At 43.8% G+C, this 21,157-nt stretch overlaps 1 protein-coding gene across 5 annotated transcripts in view; it reads left to right on the plus strand.

Annotated features, from left to right (window-relative positions):
* Positions 1-21,157, plus strand: part of Ntrk3 (neurotrophic receptor tyrosine kinase 3) — a 375,670-nt gene that overhangs the window by 126,458 nt on the left and 228,055 nt on the right. For 4 of the 5 annotated variants that reach the window (XM_052160417.1, XM_052160425.1, XM_052160432.1 and 1 more), the window contains exons 9-11: positions 1,771-1,794; positions 3,167-3,231; positions 4,116-4,218. In XM_052160417.1, the coding sequence (XP_052016377.1) occupies positions 1,771-1,794; positions 3,167-3,231; positions 4,116-4,218 (192 nt within the window). The remainder of the gene's footprint in view (positions 1-1,770; positions 1,795-3,166; positions 3,232-4,115; positions 4,219-21,157) is intronic. The other variant, XM_052160440.1, reaches the window with a different exon arrangement.

Below are 21,157 nucleotides of genomic sequence, written 5' to 3' on the forward strand. Positions count from 1 at the left end.
CAGATTCTTTCACTGCAAAGTGACTTTTTCCCACCCTTAGCTAATCAGAATAAGGCTGTGAAAAGATACAAATAGCTTGATTCTCACCATCTTTTCCATACAGCGATTTTAACATTTATTGATGATTTTTGCCTACACAATTATCTATATAGTATTTCCCAAATGACAGTGGTTTCTGCTTCAGTTCTTTGTTAGCTGAAATTCCACTGTAAGAAGAACTCCCACTCATTTGTTCAGTTAGACTTTTGCTTATATGAAGGATTTGTCGGTGTCCCTTTAATTCATGTATTTGCTTTCTAGGTTTGTCAGAGTAAAGCAGTATAGACTGGGTGGCTTAGAGAGCAGAAATGCACTCTATCTCAATTCTGGAGGGTGGAATCTGAGACCAAGTGTTTTCAGGCTTGGTTTATCCCAAGGCTTCTCTCCTTGGCTTGTAGATTCTTTTAATTCTGTGTCTTTGCTTGCCCTTCCCTTCCGCTGAGCACATCTATGTCCTAATGCCTTCTTATCAGGACTTCATGACTGCATTTTCACGAATGTACCTCGTCTCCAAATAGAGTGACTTTCTGAAGTACCGAGGTTACAGTGCATCTTTATCTTGAGGCAGCACAATCTGCAGTTCTGTAACAAACTGTGGCTTTTATTAGTGTTCGTTTGGGTTGTCTGACATCTTACCTGAGCATCGATGCCTGCTTTCTCTTCTTGGGACCATGCATCTTTAAGCGCTTTCTTGCTATCCTGAACACACGAGCACACTTTTTATTTTTCCTGTCTTATATCTGAAACAGTCCATTTCTCTAGGAAACTTCCCTTCCTTTCAGTGGAGGATGATACCAGTCATCTTCTGATGATTCCTTTCATTATTTGCTCAAGTTTGAGCAGTGCTAGTAGAGTGGTTAAGAGGCCAGCTTTAGATTTGGATCAACTCTAATTTCTTTCTAGATGAACAGCATTCAATTACTTAATCTCTAGAACTCTGCTATACATGCTCTAGGAGGTTGCAAGGCTTGGATGACATAGCATTTGAAGCGCCAAGAGCATTCCCTGGCTCCTAATCAATGTCCAACTGAGGATTAGTTTTTATTATTGGGAGAGTCATTTCTACAGGCCAAAGTTCAGATAAAACATTGTCCACATGGATGATTAAAAAGGGGTCTCCCAAACTTCTCAATGAGCTGTTAGCATTCTGTACTGAGGTTAAATGCAACTGAACTCTATCATTACTCTGATTTGCTCAGAGAGTTTTCTGAGGTATGACCATATTGTGGTCCTCATCTATGTAGAGAGATAATATATTAAGACATCCTAAAGGCTGCAAGAGTGAATAAGGATGGGTTTTGAGACCCCCATTGGACCTAAACATACTGGAGGAAGAAAATTCATTTTAGGGTCATAGTTGGGCCTGCTCTGAAGTCTCATCTTCGGTGTCCTGGTACCCAAAGGCTGTGGTCAGGGATGTAGATAGGACTTCAGTTCTCTGCCTCACAATGAAACTAGCTTGGTTGTTACCTCCCAACTGGACTCCTTCTTTGAGACCAGGAGCTATATCTACAAATGTCAAAGTCTCCATTTTGTAGGAGTGCCCCCATGAAGAGGTAGTGCTGTCATCTTCATGATAGGTAGGGTGACTTGGGAAGGATTTCTTGCTGTGAGAATGGGGACTCATGGTAAATGGGAGAGGTTACAGCCAGTACGATGCTGTCCTATATGACCCATTATATTTTTATTATTACCGTTGCTAATTGACATTTTGTTATTTTTTTTTCCCAGAGAGCACAGATTTCTTTGACTTTGGTAAGTTGGCTCCATTTTGGCATTGAAACTCTTTGTCCTGATAGTTTGGTGATTGTTAAATGCTGATTGCCTAGTCATTGTTCCTACCCCCTTAGCAGGTGAGGGTGTCTTAGTACATTAGGAAAAGGAGGAAGACCGAGGTCCACTTGTCTTGGCCAGGTGCCCTGTACCACAGTTCTCCTACAGCACTACCAACCCCCTCATTCTGTACTGAGGTTAAATGCAACTGAACTGTTGTATCCTTACTTTGATTTTCTCAGAGAGCTTTCTGAGGTATGACCATATTGTGGTCCTCATTCAGGTAGCGAGATAATATACTAAGACATCCTAAAGGCTGCAAGAGGTGAATAATAATGGGTTTTGAGATTTCCATTGATCCTCTCAGGTGTTCTTATAGAGAAAATATGGAGCCTGTAAACTTGCCAGCATTTCTCTTCTGCCTTAAGGGATCAAACATTTGGCCAGAACCTACCTTGGGTAAAAACTGTGGTTTTTTTCATGGGCTCACATGTCCTTGAGCAGTATCATTGAAACTCAGTGTAGAACAGTGTTGAGGGTAGGCTGGGCAATCCTTGAAGTAGTTGGCATTTAGTTTGGTTTTTTGATTACTTTCCCATGATGGAATCAGCAGCAATCACTACCATTTCTGCCCAATTTCAGGGCAAGGATAGTAGAACAACCCTACGTAAGAATACTCTGGCCATTTGGAAATGTGGAAATGCCATCCTAGACTCCTTAACTTGTTCTTGGTCATTAAAAAGATCCTATAATCTCTCAGATGTCTCTTTAGAGAACTCAGATTATTTCTTGCAAGGAAGTGATTGGAGGTAGAAATGACACTTGGTGCTATTTCCTGGCCCATTGACTGGCATTTAATTCCAATTGCCATTGTGTTCTGAAACCAGTCTTAGGGGAATGTCTAGAGGGCTGTTCATTAAGATGGTGAGCCTGGGATTCACCGAGAAGTGAGAGGAAAACAGGGGAAGAGGGACAGGAAGGGAGAAGGAAAGGCACGCCCTAGTCAGCAGGTAACGAAGTCAATGACGGCAGGGCAGCTGCCACTGTTAAAATCTTCTTAATTCTTCTCCTGGCCAGGATTCCAAGCCATGTTCATCACTCCTGTCCTGGACTTTATATTGTGGTGTGCTCTCTGGGCTGGGGGTAGGAGGTGGGACAGAGTCTGCCATCCTTTGGGATTCTTTTTGTAGTTCTGTAGCATGCATGAAGCGGGTAGCTACACTGGAACTCAGTCCTTGGGAATGTCTGCTCAGCCAGGAGGGTGGACCTAGAGACCTGTTTACCAAGGACCAGGCAGGCACTTATTTGGGGCCAGTCAGCTAACTGTTGTCCTCTCCTTTGTATTTCTTTTCAGAGTCTGATGCTAGCCCTACACCACCTATCACTGTGACCCACAAACCAGAGGAAGACACTTTTGGGGTGAGTTACTACCTGGTTAAAAGGGACACACTTAAGGGTAGAGTCATTTTCAGACTTCGTTTGAGGTGCTAACTTGTCCACATAGTCTCTCACTTGAAACCAATGGTAGAAAAAATATGCAATGAGGATTGATTTCCTTCACAGTGGTTTAAACTGTCCTTGTTTGATGGGAGTGCTTCATTGTTTGAAGAAGCCTTTGAAGAACCTGCTAGGAAGAGAACAGTTTGAAATTCCCAGTCCCTGAGGAGTCTGGCTGGGCTGGCTTGCAAGGCCTGTTAACTGGCAAATCTACAAAAACCTGAGCTACTCAGATACTGTCCTTATATAGGTTTTTCCCGTGACTGGCTCAGAGTCTGAGGTTTCCCTGGGGAGAAGTAGAAAGGCGTCTCTTGAGTCCAGAACTCCTGAACTTCTCTGAGTAGAAATCCTATGTAAAGATTTCAATGGGAAGATGAAGAATTTTCTTGCTCATTGAAACACTAGAAAGAAATTTCCCCCAATATTGTGATTCTAGAATGGCCTCAAGGTAGGAAGGACTCAGAATATTGAATTAGGCAATGTTCCCTAATGTAGCAGATTAATTTATATTTTGTTAAACAAACATTTTAAAGTTTTCTTAGGGTCTCATAAAATGACTTCTAAAGACTTTACTTCAGGGATACCTGATATTTTGACATTGTGACATTGTGATGTATATAGCTGTCCTGGGGTGCATGTGGGATGCCACATGTAGGCTTCTGACTTTACACACCTCAATAGCAGATTTTTAAGGGGATCCTATTCTGCTGAAACAGGTTTGTTCTCATTTGGGTACCTGCATTAGTTTTGAGTGTCTTGGGGCCTCCTGTGACTGCTCTTGACTGTCTGTGTTTGGCTTCTAATAGGTGTCCATAGCAGTTGGACTTGCTGCCTTTGCCTGCGTCCTTCTGGTGGTTCTCTTTATCATGATCAACAAATATGGTCGCCGGTCCAAATTTGGAATGAAGGGTAAGGTGTTGCTTTTTCAGTCCCAAGAGTTCCATGATTTCCACCTTTTGATCAAAAGACAGTTTCACCTCCATCTTCTCTCTGAGAAAGCCTCTTGTCATTGGACCTTGGTAACTCTGGTAGAGACCCCTGCCTGTGCCATTTTGGGTTATTATGGACTGAAGACTGTGTTGGGATCTATTGGAACCAAACAACAATGCTGAAAACTACTGGTTGCTCAGATGGACTTGTATGATGAGCACAGTTTAAACAGGAAGTTTGGTATGAGGCAAAGGGCAATTCTCTTCCTTAGTGGATGATCTAAGGGGCTGTTCATTTGAGTGACTTTTTCTCTTGTCTGTACCTAGCTTGGGAATCTTGTTGTGACTTAACACAGTGAGGTGGAGGGTGGTGAACTCTGGTATTGAAAAACTGCCCGTGCTGTTGTATCTCAGCACGTAGCTCCACACAGAGTCCTGGAATGGATGCCAAGAGCAACATGGTTTCTAAATCTGCTGGCCAGCTTCCATGAACAGAGTACTCAACCCCATTACGGCAGAAGTAGAGTGCTGGGTTGTGGTGCTCTGCCAAAGCTCGCCTGAGGCATCTGGCATGAGAGGGGTTAATATGATGAACTAGCATCCACGGATGTGGCCAAATGATTGGAAAGAAACTGGGTGTTACTGATTCCAGAATCCAATCTTGATTTCCAAGGTGTCTTCCCAGCTGGGGCTGTCATGCATGGCTGATGTTGGCAGAGGTGGGGAGGGAGGGGGAGTTAAGGGTTACTTATGCAGCATTCATTGTGATGTTTGCCGGTGGCATTATGAAATCCAGAAAGATGAACTCCTAAGGCTTTAATACTTGAAGCTAGTTTCTGTGATAGGAGTCTTGACCCTGGGGACCAGGCATTAAATCAGAGAGCATGAATAGCATTCATAGGAACAGACTTTCATGGATTCATATGCAAAAGTAAATCTTTGTGTGACTGTATATGGTGAAGAGTAAAGTATTTGTACATAAATGGAGCTAGACTTAAGTATATTGTCAAGGTTCTGGACCTTCCTTAAAAGGTAAGAGCATTGGCACATAGGAAGCTACCCAGAAATGATAGAGTTGAAATGTGGGACCAGGTGGACTGGTCAGGAGGCTTCTGCCTCTGAACACTTTGCTTTGATGAATTTGAATAAGTCATGGATAGAGGCAAGCCAAGTTTTCTTTTTCTTCTTGACCTCCCTCCTTCCCTCCCTCCCTCCCTCCTTCCCTCCCTCCCTCCCTCCCTCCCCCCTTTGCACTTCCTAACCTCTTTTCTCTCTCTTCTTCTTTTATTCCTTTCCACTCCATCCTTCTGTCACTCCTTTCTTCCTCTCTTGGACCTAGGGAACTTAGATATGGTGGGTAATTGTTCTACCTTTGAATTATACCTCCAGTTTTTGGGAATAGTTTGAAATATTCTGAGTAAGAGAAATACATATGCTGGTAACTTCCAAAGACGAAATAGTTTTTAATGGCTTAAACAAGTCTGGGCTACTCTTGGGCACATTGACTAATGACACATTTTCTGCCAGCCCTTACCATTTGTCCATAGAGCTCACAGGTTTAAATGGAATGGCCGCCAAGTGACTCAAAGCCCTCTGTCTTGGGTAATCCTTGGACCCTTGGCACTGAGCACTGCTGCTATGTTTTTTCTATAACCCTTTCCTTTTTCTCCATGAGCAAATATCAGGATGTGGACCAAAGGGAAGAATGGGGAATTATTGCTCTTCCCCAAGGAAGCACACCAGCAGCTGAGAGCCTGACATGTGCTTGGCAGTGGTGTGAGAGCAGATTTTTTTTCCCTATTAATTGCCATTCTGTTTGTGGAACAGTGTGTCCCCATGTTGGGTGGATTAGACAGCATCCAGGGAGGTGCATCCCCAAGCTGTCCTTGGCACCTCCCATCCCTTGATATCCTTTTCCAGGCTGAGCTGCCTTATTTAATCTTGATTGATCCACAAGAATGTGTCCCCACAGGTAGAAATAAAACATCTCCTATTCTAAAGTCAGGCAACCTGAACTTAGGGCCAAGGTGTGCAGAGATGTTATGTCCAATAGTGACTATTTAGAATTAATATTGCCTTTCTCTGATCTTGATCATATTCCACTTTATTTTGGTTTCATATCATTTTATAAACAAATGTTATGTCACAAATAATTTTGATCTTTGGTTGTCAATGGACATATCAGTTACTTTTAACTTTAATAGCTATGACCAGATCACTAACAAGATTTTTTTTTTTTTGTGATGCACATTTTGAAGGTATAGTTCATCGTGGTTGGAGGGTCTCATTGAATTTGTAATGGCAGGAACAAATGGCATGACTTTTTACCTCTCTTGGCTGACCATGGTATAGAGATCATTCTCCTTTTTTAAGTCGAAGTCCCTGTGGTGATGTTGCTCATATTCTAAGTGGGTTATTCTTTCTCAGTTAATTCCATCTGGAAAATAGTTACTGACGGATCAAAGGTGTGCCTCAATATCCTAGGTGATTCTAAAACCGGTTGAACTGACACTAGAGAGTATCACACAGCATCCAAATCTAGTAGGAAAAGTAACAGTCTGTATTTCAGAAGGCTCCTAACTCTGCCTTACATGAACCCCATGTCTTTACATACATTCCATTTTCAGGCTTAAACTTTCAATTCTGGGTGAGAATCCATATTTACTCGTTGGCTTCCATATGGTTGCTCAGAAATCCTCAGAGCCGCCATTTCCTCAAGTGTAAATTAGGAATATTACTACTTAGCTATATAGTTTGTGAGTGCTGTAATATGTAGGTAATTTGCTGTGTTAGATAGCTATCTATTGCTATGACAAAATATGTGAGGCAATCAATATATTAAACGAAAAGTTACTTTTGGATCATGACTTTGGGGATTTTAACTGACTGACACTCAGTTTATCGTTGCTATGGTGCATGAAGGAGAAGGTCTTCTCAGCTTATGGGGCATGGAAGCCAAGAGAAAGACAGGGGAGACTAAAGTCCCAGATTCTCCTTCAAGCCATATTACTAATGACCTAATAATGTCCTCTTTCTAGGCTCTGCCCAGCCAAGACTGCCACTTCCTATTAGAGCCACAGCCCATGCATTTAGCATATTATCTTTAAGGACTTTGAGATCTACATCATAACATTGGCATGCAAAGGGTTTCCTTGTCTTGATTTTCCCTCTTTTTCCTTTTCTTGATGTATGAGTCTTTCTGGACTCCTTTTAATGTCCTTTCATGAAAATATAGCCCCCAAGGCTCCATCATGAACCTCTTTGTCTCAGACAATATGTAGTAGTAAAAATGTCCGTATTACACACTGCCCACAGTGCACTCTCATTTTTCCCCCTCACATATCATCTGTCTGTCCTTTTAGGCCAGGAGCAACTTACAGCAGAAGCCATCGATCTCTCGGCCCAGCATGCCAGAAACTTCATTCTGCATTTGACAGATGCTTGAACTCAAAAATGAAAAGCATCCATTTTATTCATTTCATTTGCTTTTGCTTTTCTTGAAGGTCTGGCTGTGTAGCTCAGGCTGGACTCTAATTTATTTTGTAGTCCAGGCTATCTTGGGATTCATAATCTTGCTTAGGCACCACTGTTCCGTGATCTCATAGACCTTCTTTATATTAGTTTTAATCATGAGGGAAAAATCCAGTTGATTAATCTGCAAAGGACTAGTCTGGATTAATTTCGAAATCTGAACTGCGTTTGGAGTGGGGGAGGGTTGGGGGATGCTCACACACAGTTCTTGTCATCCACACCTGAGGGCAATAGGCCTCATGTGGCTGTGGAGAAGAGATTGCAATGATCTTCATTATCTTAAGGAATTCATTAAGGAAGTGTACAGAAAAATACAAAAAACTGACTGAATAAATGAACACTCACAGTCCTATTTGAAGTATTCACAATTTTATTTTATACTTGCATTGAATGTTTTATTCTTAGAACAGATTAAGCATGACAAATATGACGAAAACTGTGTTAATTATCACCTCTGACCCTGGTCACATAGGTAGCTGTTGATGTGGCCTCAGCATGCAACTGTTAGCTCTCTTATCTTAGCCTTTCTCTGTAGCCTTTCTTTTTCATGTCTTTGCTGTTTCTACATACCAATCCTTGGCCAAGGGCCATTTCCCGGCAAATGTATATCCCATACATGGCTAAACTGGCACCCACCTCTACAAAATGATAACATTGTATTAGGCAGGTAACCCATTCATTTGTGTACTTCTGGGTATATGCGTGTTTACCCATGCAGATATCTCTATAAGTATCCCTATGCAGACTTATGCATGTTTTATATTTAGGTACCTTTATAAAAATGTATTACTCTGTGTGTTTTAATTTGAATGCATGTCAATCCTCTCCCTCCCTTGCATTTTGCCTACTGACTCGCCAGGTATCTCAGAACGGTCCATGGATTTGGCTGGGTACCACTTTATGGAAGATGAGCGTCTTAGTCAGATATGAACTGAACATGTAATGTCTTAGGCCCCTCATTGACAACTTCCAACTCCTTCATTCAAAGTCTTGGTCTGTCAATGTGAGCTCATCTTCCTTTGGAACCATAAAGGTTTTTAAATGATGCTGAGCAGGCAGCTGGTGTTCCTCTCTGCTACTGATGGAGCAGAGTGCCTCAGCCAGGTAGGGCTGATCTGTGAAGTATCTGTATGGCCAGGGGTGGGACCAATCAGAAAGACCTCCTACTGGAGCATGGCCCGGCAGGAACCCTGTCCCCACTGTGCTGGGCCTTCACTCTTTGGTTTCTAAATCCTGGGGTGCCCGGGCTGGGTGAGGGCAGGAGGGAACAGAAATATACAAAATTGTTTCAGAGTTTTAACAGTAATTATGTTGTGCTAGGCCCTTGCTGGCCTGGGAGAGGGATGGGGAGTGTTATGAACTGATGATAAGCTCATCTTCACAAAGAATTTTAAAAGTAGATATTAGAACACTGGGGTCTATGATCTGGCTGGGCCTACACATCAGAAGAAACCGTGGCTTATAACGGAGATTGACTTGCTCTGGTTGGTTGGTTGGGAGCAAGTGGGGTTGAAAACCCCCAACCTGCAGCCTCCCCCACTTTTCATGGCCATACAAAAGACATAACCCCAAGCTGCTCTGCTGTGAGCATTCTAAGTGCACCTGGCATCTTCATGCCATGGCCTTGTTAGGCAGATAAAATGCTAATCTGTCTGAGCAGTAATAGAATACACCTTCCAGTTTTCGCACAGGGTGAAATCCTTTTGAAAGGAAGAACTATATGGCCTCTGTCTTCTTTTCCTCATGACCATTTTAAGATCGGAGATGATTAGAGGATTCATCTCTATATAGCTTGGCTACCTGATGTGCCTTCAGAGGAAACAGTTGAATGGTTCTGAAGAACTGGAAGCAGACCTTGGGCTTATGAGGATAATGAGCCCTTTTTACAGATAAAGAAGCTGAGGTCCCCAAGACATGCAGTAAGAAGCCAGAGCCCAGAACTGCCTAGGGTACCTGGTTCTGCTTCTTTATGGACTGGGCGAGTGCAAAGGACTTAGGAAGGTATGAGGGATGTAGCTGGACAGTACAGATCAGCCTGGCTCTTCAGTGGTGCATCTAGTTATCTTGGAATACTGTCTTCCTTAAATTTCACTCTCAAAACTGTTTGTGAGTCACTCTTTGGAAAACCTGGGACACACCTGTTTTGGGGGACAGGTAGAAGGGGAGGAGTCTCATTTGCTCCCTCATTAAAATACTTTCCATCATTTCCTTCTGTATATATTAAAGTCTGTGGACTGAGGGGAGCTGTAAGGACAGGCAGAGCGGAGTTAAGAAATGCAGCGTGGATTTCTAATAGTGCCTAAGCGCTTCATCAGCCAGTTTGCTTTTCGTCTTAGCAGTGGGATGTGTGCTTGTGCTTCTGATGGGCCCATGGGTGAACGAGGGCCATACAGGGATGTTCCATTGTAAATTAGAGTTGGCTAATAGGCACTTACAGAAAAGTGGTTGCCTATTTGATTATGATTGGGAAGTATTAACATTTTCCCCCCTAAACAGATGGTAGCTATCCTCTGAGTGGATGGTGGGATCATGCCAGAGTCTTGATTTGGAAGGGTTCACTATTGCCAGAAGATCTTGGGGCTTCTTTTACAGAGAGTGTTATTGCCATTCCTCTGATTATACTATGCAGTTAAGGAGGAATGAGACTTGGGTGGAGTCATTTCTGATTCCTCTCCTGGCCTTGAGGTCTTGGACTGAGATGGGCTTTCTCCAGGCAGATGGAAGGAGGGGTCAGAGGAGTCTTAGAATCCTAAGGATGATGCAGTCTTGGCATTATTTCTCAGCTGGGAGACCATGGCCGCATGTCTATAGCTGTGCATGCAGAGCAGGGGAATTGGTGTAAGGAGAGTGTGTGGGGAATACCACACGTAGGAGAGACACTGAAGGTTTTTACATGGGGGGGGGAGGTGCTGGATGTGCTGCCACCAGTGATACTGATTCACAGTTGCTCCCTTGGTCCTGAAACATATACAGTTTTGAAGTCTGTTTAATGGGACTGAAAACTAAGAGCAGTGTATGGGAAAATGGAAGCCAGAGGAGGAGTTGAGTTTTCCTAACTTCCTGGGATGAACCTAGTTCTCCACAATGCTTGCTTCTTTCTTAGCCTTTTGGCTTATGTCCTCTTCCAGTTGATATGTGTAATGGAGGAAGGGGCCCCTTGACCCTTGAAAGAAGAATTGTGTACTTGTGGTTCTCCTGATATAAGGTGACTCTTTAGACATGAATATGGGAGTATTTTTCTGCTTTTCCCTTTGTGTAGTCATCAGAAGGTCCTTACATGTCCTAAGGAGTGTGTCTTAGTTAGTTAGCCCTTTATTGCTGAGAAGAGTCACCATGACCATGGCAACTCTTATGAAGGAAAACACTTGGCTGGGGCTGGCTTAAAGATTTAGAAGTTTAGTTCATTGTCATCATGGAGGGAAGCATGGTTGCATGCAGGCAGACATGGTGCTGGAAGGAGCTGGGAGTTCTTCATCTTGATCTGCAGGCAGCAGAAGGAAACTGTGCACCACACTAGGTCTATCTGGAACACTGAAGACCTCAAAGCTCACTTCCACAGTGACACATTTCCTTCAACAGGCTTCACCTACTCTAACAGGGCCACACCTCCTAATAGTGCTACTTCCTAAGGGGCCAAGCATCGACACACAAGAGTCTGTGGGGGCCATTCCTTTTCAACCAGCACAGAGTGTTTTTATTTTCTTTCCTTGTTTTCTGATACTTTTGGAGATACACCAACTTCAAGACCCCCTAAATGACTCTTTGAATTTGGACATGCCTTGGTTAAATAGGTTACGTTTGTGGCAAGTCCCTTCCCTTTCTTTGGCTGGACTTCACTGAGAAGATGTTAATGCAGACAAAATCTTACCATGCTTGAGGACTGACGTATATAATATGGTGCTCCGGAACTTCAAGAAGAAGGCCTTGGGGTAGCACATGTTGTTTTCCCGCATGCCTTTGCTTCCCTGCTCTTTGTGTGTTCTTCCTTAGGTGTGCAGTGAATAACCCAGAAGTCCCTTCATGGCCATCACTGGTTAGGTTGAGGCCTATCCACTCTCCTTCTTCCCTTCCTTGTACCTAACTCTCTGGGATCTAGGAGCCATGAGTTCTTCAGCACTGATTTTTCTGTACATGGAGAGAAATCCCGGGCATGGAGTGCTATACAAAATGTTTTCCTCTGGGGCTACCTGCTGGCTGCTCTGTTCTTGGCAGGCCACTGTATCCTGTTGAGCCGTGCCAAGGATAGCCAGTATGCTTGGCTCTACACCCAAAAGCTATTGCTTCTTGGATTCACTTATTGCTGGCAGTACAGTGTGGTGCTTACTAATCCACGGCATTGTAACTGGCTCCCAAAGAGTTAACAGGCTTTTGATAGCTTAGTTTAGAAGTTCTCAACCTTTTGTCTCCAGATACTTATGTGGCAGAGGCTGTTCACATGCATTATGCCTGAGAGTGTAACCTGGCTCTCCCAGAAGTCCTGGCCCTCACAATAAATTTACGCCCAAGAAAAATGTATCAAAAGATGTGTGAGCAAATGGGATTTTTTTTAGAATGAGGAATGAAAGCAACTTCATGTTAATTTTTGATTTTAAAAATATCCACAGACTTTTGTATAATGTAATCTATTACATTCACAGTGATACACTCTCTGTACTGATCCATCGTACCCAGTGCGTCATAGCATGGGATCAATATGGAAAACCAAGAAGGTTAAGGGGCTGTCAGTCTTAAGGTGTTCTTTACCCAAGATGGCCTTTGTCCCTGCAGAATCAAGTGACAGAAACTGCTCCCGAAGAGCCCTGCCTCTACTCTCATGGCACATTCTTTCTCTGTGTGCATGTTCTTTTGTGGGCCTTGGGAGTTTAGTTTGTTCAGAGGAGGTGCTTGGCTTTGGCTAATGAAGAGCTGTCATGTAGCTGCAGTGTTCAAGTCTGTGTTTATGTAGTCTCCTGTGAACTCAGCTTCAGGATGTCCAAAGAAGCTACCGGCAGCCAAGCAGATAGAGCAAAACAAGGGCCCGTCAGAAAGCACAATTTGGGATTAGGGAATAAACAACAACAACAACACACATGCTAATAAAAACTGTCACGGTGCCAACTGCTACAAATGCTCCCCAAGCACCTTTTGGTCTTCAACTCATATGCTGCACACCCATCATTGTGATGGACATCGTAGGGTGGAAGAGAGGTGTAAGGAGGAAAGCCCTCCTTCATCCAGCTGTGCTTCCAACATCCAATGGTGTCTGCCACCTGCTTCAGGCCCAGATCTTACTAGAGAAATGAGCAGGAGCCCCAAGCTGATCTGTATCTACCTCTTGCCCTCAGAAGATTTAATGATACCCTCTCTGTCCCTCACTACCTGGTATGCTTAGAGAGCAACCAATTGAGTTTCCATCCTGCCTAACACTTTATTTTCTGCCTTGCATAAACGGTGCACCCACAAACCAGAGAGGGATTCATTCACTTGCTTCCTCCCCCAAAGCACCAATTACCTAATTTGTGGAGCACAGTGTGAATGTTCAAAAAGTATTAGAATTCCAATCATCTGTAGCAGAATATTAAGCCCATGTGCAGGGCCTTTTGAGTGTGGCGTCAGGTCACAGGCTCTGAGGCTGGTGATGCTCCTCTGAATATAAAATCCAGCACAGCTCAGGTCCTGGCTTCTTTATCCTTTCCTGAATAGTTATGAAGCAGCTTAAGGGAGGGAGGATTTGTTTTAGTTTCCAGGTTGAGGCTACAGCCTATTACAGTAGGGAAGACAGTGGTGGTGGAACAGGCTTGTGTTGATAGATTAGGGGAGGAGGGGTGCCAGGGAGAGAGAGAGGGAGGGGAGGGGAGGGGAGGAGAAGGGAGTGAGAGAGAGAGAAAGGGCAAGGGGGAGAGGGAGGAGAAAAGTGGGATGGGGAGAGGGGGAGCAGGAGAGGGAGAAGGGGAGGAGAGGAGAGACAGAGTGAATCAGAGACAGGCATACACAGAGAGAGGAGAGAGACAGAAATAGAGAAACAGACACAGAGAGACACAGAGATGGATAGAGAGTAAGACAGAGAGACATAGATATGCGCGTGCGCGCGCGCGCGCGCACACACACACACACACACACACACACACACACACACACACACGGAGCAGGGGTAAGGGAGGAACTCTAAGACCTATTCCTCCCACTGAACCCCTGCCTCTTAAAGCAACACCATCTGGGGGCCAGGTGTCCAAACACAAGAACCTGTGGGGGACATTTAACCCCCAAACCATAACAGAAGGCTATTGGGAACTGAAGCATGGCTGGAGAGGGTCAAGGCAGGTCTTTGCAGGCAGAGGAGGCTCCATGGTGGGGCCCAGGCCTCCTTCCAGCTTCAGAGATGCTGTCCGTGGTAATGGCAGGGATCTCTTTCTTCTCAGTTCTGCTGTTCCAGTGGAAGGTATTTTCACTGGAAGGCTGCCTGCCCTCTAATGTACTGTGGAATAAGAGTCACATAGCTGGCCAAAGAAAGGAATTGTTTCCTTATCAATCCTGGACATGCCAAACCTTCCTACCTGACAGGCATCTTGAGTTCAAAGGGGCCTATGTGCACAGTGGCTGACTGTGCAAGTCCGTTCCCAGGCAGGGAGAGAAGAATGTCAAAGTTTGTCTACCTGCCAGCAGGTCTTGACTTGCAGCCCAAGCAGGGTGCCTGGGAGGTTCCGGAAACTGCCTTTTAAAGTGAATCGTTTTAAATAAATCTAGTTCAGTGAGTTGGCTTTGGATTATTTGCAGGGCATGGGGAGGGGCACTCTGACATTGGCCTGGCCTCTAGGAGATGTGGGCAGGGTGTGAGCACTATTGCTAGTCAGTATGTGTGCATCTGGCTTCTCCTGGGCCAGTCTCCCAACTATGCTTGCCCTGCAGGGGGAACTGCTTCCCTCCTTGGCCTGTGTACTTGGCTACCAGAAAGTAGGGACACCTAGCTTGCTGTTTCTGAGTGCGTAACTAGGGAATGCTTTTTGAAGGGGGCTTGGAGATTTTTATTAAAAATCTCAGAATCATGAAAGCCCAAGTTCTAGTGCTACTTCCTGAGAATTTCACCTAAGGTAATGTTTATAAATAGCTCACCGAATTCATGTGCATAGAGGTTTGCACAATTTGAGTAATGGAGCAAGCTTGCTAACAGTTCTTTAGACTAACAAGAAATGGACGGGGTCAGTATATTACTGTTTATTAGTATAATACAATGCAGTTGTGTGCATGTGTGTATGTGTGTGCACTCATGTGCATACATACCAGAAATTAACATTGTTATCTTCCTCTATGACTTGCTTTTCCTCTCTCCCTCTTCCTCTCCCCTTCCCCTCCTTCCCTTTCTCCTCCTCCTCCTCCCACTCTCATCTATCTATCAATTTTTGAGATAGGTCTTTCACTGAACCTAGAGCTTGCTAATTTGGCTACGGTGTCTTACCAGTGAGCCTCGGGGATCCCCTTGTCTCTGCTTCCCGAGCCTGGGTTACAGGAACATGCAGCTGTGTCTATTTCTTTTATGTGGGTGCAGGGGATCCAAACTCAGTCCTCATGTTTAAATAGTGAGCACTTTACACACTGAAACATCTCCCCAGCCTCCAGATGCCAGGTGCTTTAATATAGTATTTTAAATTTACTTTCTGAGCAGTTTTTGCAGGCATACACCTTTTAAAAATACCATATTCACTATCCTCATTACTCTGCCACAAAACTCTCACAATGTGTGTTCCTCCCACCTTGTGGCTTCTTAGTTATTTAAATAATAATTCGCTGAATCTAATTAGTGCTGCCCAATGCACATGGGTATGAGACCATCGCCTGAGCTTGGGCAAACTCCCGAAGAAGACTAGCTCTCCTTCCTCTAGGAGCTATCAACTGGCAACAGTGCTTCAGCTAAAGGTGGGCTCTCATGAGTCCCACCCCTTTCCATGATGGAATTCTGACTGGTTTGATCTTGGGCAGGTCTTGTCTAGGTAAACACAGCTGCTATGAGTTAGCAGACAATAGAAAGTTCCCCCGTGACTCTAACAAAATGCCCTGGGCTTTTAGGAAACTTTACACTAAGAGACAAGAATTCTTTAGATCAGACCTCAGATAAGCTCAGAAAATGGCTGCTCATATAACAGTCGTACTGCTATTACACAAAGAGGGCATACCACGCACTGAAGTTTAGTATTACTGCATGCAGTGCTTGATAAGACCGTTGATATGTTTCTTAGTAGCTTTCATAATTCTTTCTGGCTCTATAGAACTACCAAGGAGGGAAAAATTGTGTCCTGCAACCAAAGTGAGTGATGTTTCCATCAATAGGGTTCTACCATTTTGTTATGACACAGCTGTTATGGTAGAAAGCCAAGAGCTCTGTCAACAGCTTGTATTTGGGGGTCTTTGGGCCTTGCTGACCAATACTTCCTAAGGAAGCCTCCCATGCTTGAGAGGTAAGTTTTTAAAGATTGATTTTTAGTTTTTCTGAAACAACCCACATGTATGTATGCACTACTACTGTATGTACAATTATGTATGAGAATTCTTTCTCAGTCTAAAAGGAATTGTAGTAAAAATAGTTTTCTTCCTATTGTCTTGCCATGAAGGTCTTCAGTCTTCCACGGTTCTCCCAGAGATGATGAGTGCAGGCACAAGGGTGTGTGATTCTCTGTTGCTTTTGCACAAATTCAAACTCGTCTCCTCATTGTTCTGTGCCACGTTATTTTTGCTGACAATCTGTCTTTGAGACAATTTCATTTCAGTATGTAGAGATTCTCTGCTTTCCTCTTTTACAGTTGCTTGCCAGGAATGATACCATTGGGTAATATTCACTGACATGTGAATATGTTTACAATACATTTATTTCCCTGTTAGAAAAAACTACAAGCAGTTTCTCTAACCTCATTTTGTTGCCGAAATAGTAAAATAAAGAGGAAGTATTTTTATATGTATACCATGGAAAAAATACAGATAGTGTCTGGAATTACAGCTCAGAACATCAACAATACTTACCTTTAGGTGGTGGCATCCTGAATATATTTTTTAAAATATATTTAAAAAATATATTACTTTTCTTCCATGTTTTTTTATATTAAGTCTTTTTTTTTAAAAGTCAAACAACAAATGAACAAACAAATATCAGCAATAGCAAAAATGGATGTGCATCTCACAAGGCCATCAGGGTTTGTGGGATGACAGTTGTGTTTCCTGAGTGGCTCAGGGCATTGACCCACCTGAGCACCCTGCTCCTTCACAGGGCATCATTGAGGATCATGGAACAGACACAGGTTTCTCATAGTGTGTCCTCAGTCACTGATGGTGGTAGAAGGATGATTTAAATCCTGATTTCTGGGCCAGGTCTACTGAATCTGAGACTCCCGTACAGGCCCAGTGAATGTGCCATTCTTAAAAACACAGATATGGTGTGATGCTCATTAGGGTTAGAGGAACTTTGATGTAGATCAGGAACTGACAAACTTTGTCATGAAGAGCCAGATGGTGAATGTTTTACACTTTGCTGGCCCTACGGTTCTTACCTGCATCCATCCAGGGCCTTAGAGTCTTAGACAAAATGCAAAAAAATGGCTGTTCCAATAAAAACTTTATTTACAAAACAGGTGCCAGGTCAGAGTTAGCCTGCATACTATTCTTACAAGCTCTGGTACAGTTTGATATGTTTACTCTTTAACAAATTAACCCAAAGGTAGGAGCACCTCAAATAGTACCTTATATTTGACAAAGAGGGCCCTGCTATAAATAACTGCCATTGATTAAGAGTTACATATGTATGGTGCTTTTTAGACCCAGTTTAAACTATAAAGCTTTGTACAGTAACTAAAATAAGCCTATTCCATCGAGGTAGGTAAGCAAGGCAAATATCATGATTAGTTTAAGTTTGCAAATCATTAACGGTGATGATGGCTCATATAGCCCATGAGGGTGATCAGTTCCTGTAGCCAGTGACAGTTATTGGCTTACATGGTCAGTTTACATGCCCAGTAATGGTTTTCTTACATGGTCAGTGATGATGGTTGGCTTGTATGATCAATAATGATCGTCAGTTTGCATGGTCAGTAATGGTGGCCAGTTGCGTGGTCGGTGATAGTGGCTGTTTTGAATGGTCAGTAATGTTAATCAGATTTTATGGTCATTAGCAGCTGTGTTTCTTTGGTCAGTAACAGTGATGGGATTGCATCATTAGTGATGGCACAGCAATCAGCTTGCATGAAGTCTGGGAGAGTGGAAGTTGTAATATTACCATATTGTTTACCACTGGTCTTTAGGAAAAGATGGTTTTAAAATCTGTTGCCAGGATATTAGGTACCCACAAGTCTCACTAATTCCTCAAGCTAAAGAACACATGCTTGTGGACTTGGTGGTAGTATGTGTCCTGGGATAGCTCAGACACATCTGACTGGCTTCTGGGAAGTCCTGGGGTTTGCCAGATTCTGTAGGGAGTGGTCTTGTTGATGTGGCCTAATTCCTTCTCTTGAAGGGCACTTTCTGTCTTCAAGGGAACCATAGAAAAGGCTCAGGTAATGTGTTGGACAGCTCTGCATCCTTCTTGAAGTCTCCAGTCAATCAGTACCATGCCCAAGATTCTTTAGATTTTATTTCCATGGTGGCCATGGTAGCTTCCACGTGTGCTCAGAGCCCATGTAGATAGGATAGTTTCTATCCTGTAGTCAGACACTGGTGCAGCATCGTGACTGTGACCACAGTGGGCAGAAGGCAGTCTTTAGTTGCCAGAACCATCGCTCTTCTTCCCCCCACATCACTCCTTTTCCTATTTTAACCTGCCTTAGCCTCTGTCATATCATGAGTAAAGAAGAAGGCCTGGTGCCAATCCTTCAACTAGATTTACTCTTTGAAACAGGTGGTTCTGCTTGATGCATTTGCCAGGCAGTAGTATGGATGATGCCGTTCCCCTCTAAGGTTATCCTATAAAAACACCCATGTCACAGAAGCCTGGTCTGCCTTATGATGCTGACTTATTTCATAAAAATCCTGGAGACACGGATTAACTGAGACAATGGTTATAAAAACAGAATCTGGAACCCAGTACATGGGAGAGCATGACTTTTCAACTATGTCGTGACTAATTATACAATTATTACCTTTATTGAAACAAGCAGACCTCCCAACACTGAACCTCTGAGGTCAGTATCTCAATCCTGCTTTTCATAATGAGAGATCCTGAGAGAAGGGTCAGTGTATCTCTCTGGCTCCCGAGCCACACGCTCTTAGCTACTTACCATGTATTATGCATTTTAAAGACAGACTGTAAGAAAACCAAGGGCTACTGGGATCCTTGGCAGGTCCCCATCCAGGGACCCTTAGAAAGTCCATGACAGATTGTTCTTCATTCCCCTCTATCAGCTGAATACCTCCTGCCTGCTCGTACAAGCCAGTGGCAGACTCCCCAAGCTGACAGCTGCATGCTTTCTTCTTATCAGTTAATAAGCTGCTTAGGGAGCTGCAGGCAGACACTTGATGGCAAGTTAACGGAGACTGTTGTGGTCCACGCCCCCACACCATTCTTCTCTTCTTTGCATTACAGCACACAAGCACACAAGTGGTGTGTATTTGAGAGGCCTGGACTACTGAAAGAGGCAACCGAGGCAGGTGTAAAATAGCCACTTGGAGAGATGCCTTGGCCAAAGTGTTCTGAAGGATGTCCAAAAGACCCCCCCTACATGACCATCTGCATGTTAGTGTGTGTCCAGTAAATCACAGGCTTAGGATCACATCCCAATCTCCTTTCCAAATCCCTTTCTAACACCATCTCTGCTCTTCCACATCTCCTGGAGTTTGTGACCTCCTGAAGTTGCCCTCCCCTTTTTACACTCTCTTTATCTCCATCCCGGCATTCTCCCAAGGATCCCACCCCCTCCATACAGTTTTCCTCTGTATGGACCTGCCCATTCCTCTGGTCCTGGCTACATACCTGTATTCTCTAGTCTGCAATCTCTAGTCATGTAGTAATCACTTAGTTAACATGGTTATAGGCAGGGAGTGTATGACCTACTGGTGATGTAGAAAAAAACTACATCAGTGGGGCAGGATGAGGAGCATCAGTAGCTCTGAAGCTGCCCATATGGCTTTGACAGGCACACAAGGTTAGCACTCTTCACTGTGGTCTCTGCTGCCTCTTTCTGGCAGTGTACAAACACATATCTTGGGATTTAAGAAGATGAGAAGGCAGGAGAGAAGGAAGCATGGCAGGGAAACCTCTCACTGCCTGTACTTGCTACTCCTTCCCTCTTCTCCTTTGACTTTCTGCATGAACTTGTGAAGCAAGAATTACTCCTTAGTGTCTGATACCAGATAGCAGGTGGCCAAGAGGAAAAATTGGAGCAGGGGCTTCGCTCCCTTCATCTTGACTTCTTCTCTATCCCTGGCAGCAAGCACACCCCTTTGATGATGTGACTGAGCGCCTGGATATCACACCTTCCGAGTGAGGGCTGGCTGCCACACCTGTCCGCCCGAAATGTTTAATGACCCAGCCCACTTGCTGCTCGTGAAGCCCTTGCCAGCCATCTGCCACCTGTTCCTGTACTCTAGATTGCGCTGTTTGTTTAACTGAGACATTTTAGTGCCCTGCAAAGGCTCCCCATGGTGGAGGGACAAGCATTTCTTCACTAGAAAGAAGAGCATTGTTGTTGTTCTCCTTATTGTCATCAGTCTCTAGGCGTTTTGTTGGGGGTGGGAAGAAGCAAGACACGGAGGGCGCAGGGAAGGAAAGATTATTTCATGCCCGACAATAGGACAAGTCAAGGATCAGTGTGAACAATCTGTAGCTGAGAGCTTTGCCCACCTTGCTGTGTATACACAGCAGGAAGAGACCTTTTTAAACACAATTCCAAGTTCCTAGATCTGCACATAGGACCTGGAACTCAGCATTTCTTAAAGTTCTCAGATAAATCTGATGCTGCGGCTCTGCCAGACCTAGTTGGCTTTGGAGAGTTTAGGTCTGATGCTGTGAAATATTTTGATTTCACTCTCCCCATGGATGGCATTGTTTGTCGTTAGGTTTTCTCTACCTTCTCTAGTTAGAAATCTCTATATATACTACAAGTGGCTAGGCATTGTGTTCTTGTCTGTGATTAATTTTGGTAGAATATAAAAGGGTCATGGTTTGAATAGTAAGGACAGGAATGGCTTTCAGAGTTCTTCATGCCTTTCTCTTAAGAGCCTAAGAGTCCTGGTGTGTGTGTGTGTGTGTGTGTGTGTGTGTGTGTGTAAGTTAACTCTATGGTGCTTCCAAACCAACAATGTTTTTTTTTTATTTTTATTTTCTATATTCTTTGTTTACATTCCAAATGATTTCCCCTTTCCCAGATCCTCCCTCCCCATATGTCCCATAAACCTTCTTCTCTCCATCTATTCTCCAATCACCTCTATCCTTTTTC

This window comes from Apodemus sylvaticus, chromosome 1 (genome assembly GCF_947179515.1).
Source record: "Apodemus sylvaticus chromosome 1, mApoSyl1.1, whole genome shotgun sequence".
NCBI lineage: Eukaryota > Metazoa > Chordata > Mammalia > Rodentia > Muridae > Apodemus > Apodemus sylvaticus.